At 48.1% G+C, this 665-nt stretch overlaps 1 protein-coding gene across 1 annotated transcript in view; it reads right to left on the bottom strand.

The window, feature by feature from the left end:
* Window positions 1-225: 225 nt before the first annotated feature.
* Window positions 226-665, bottom strand: part of LOC102002033 (ryanodine receptor 1-like) — a 32,022-nt gene continuing 31,582 nt past the window's right edge. Inside the window, exon 28 of the mRNA XM_005361317.2 lies at window positions 226-243. Coding sequence (XP_005361374.2) covers window positions 226-243 — 18 coding nt within the window. The remainder of the gene's footprint in view (window positions 244-665) is intronic.

Genomic DNA, 665 nt, shown 5'->3' with positions numbered 1-665 from the left:
GAGTCTGCAGTGGATCCTGGCTCAGAAAAAAACATGGGGGAAATGAGAGTCACAACTGGGAAATTTTAAATATAGGCTGGCTGGGGACTAGGCCACAGTGTGCCAGTGTCTGGTCTCCTCATGGCCACCACTGCCCTGCGTTCTCTCTGACATGCTATAGCGGTGAAGAGACGTACACCGCAGTGCTTTGGGTGAAGAGTCACAGTGTCCCTCCTTTCCCTCTCCTTACTCATCCCTGAGTTTCTGAGACAGACAGGGTCTCATGTCACCCAGGCTGATCTCCAACACTCTAAGTAGCCAAAGATGGCCTTGAACTTCTGCCTTCAGCTACTGAGTTCTAGGACAACAGGACTGTGCCACAGCTGGTTTCACTGGGATCATTTAATCATGATTTTCTTTGCTCCTATCTCTTGTTTTATAGATGAAGTCGGAAAGTCATTTGCGGAAGCTGTTCTTTTAAAAAAGGCAACCCTGGGAGCCCATTGTGCTGACAGCTCCTTCTACAACATTTGTGCATAGAAAAGACAGCCACAAGAGAATTGTGAAAAGAAGAATGGAGGGTGGACAGAATTATAAGATGTTATTCTAGGGGGTTGGACATGTATTTCAGCAGTAAAACCCCTGCCTAGAATCCCCCAGTGAGGGGCTGGGGTGTGGCTCAGTGG

Source organism: Microtus ochrogaster, linkage group LG4, assembly GCF_000317375.1.
Source record: "Microtus ochrogaster isolate Prairie Vole_2 linkage group LG4, MicOch1.0, whole genome shotgun sequence".
In the NCBI taxonomy this organism is placed as follows: domain Eukaryota; kingdom Metazoa; phylum Chordata; class Mammalia; order Rodentia; family Cricetidae; genus Microtus; species Microtus ochrogaster.
The sequence above is the reverse complement of the archived record's forward strand: the minus strand, read 5'-3'. Positions and strand labels throughout refer to the sequence as shown.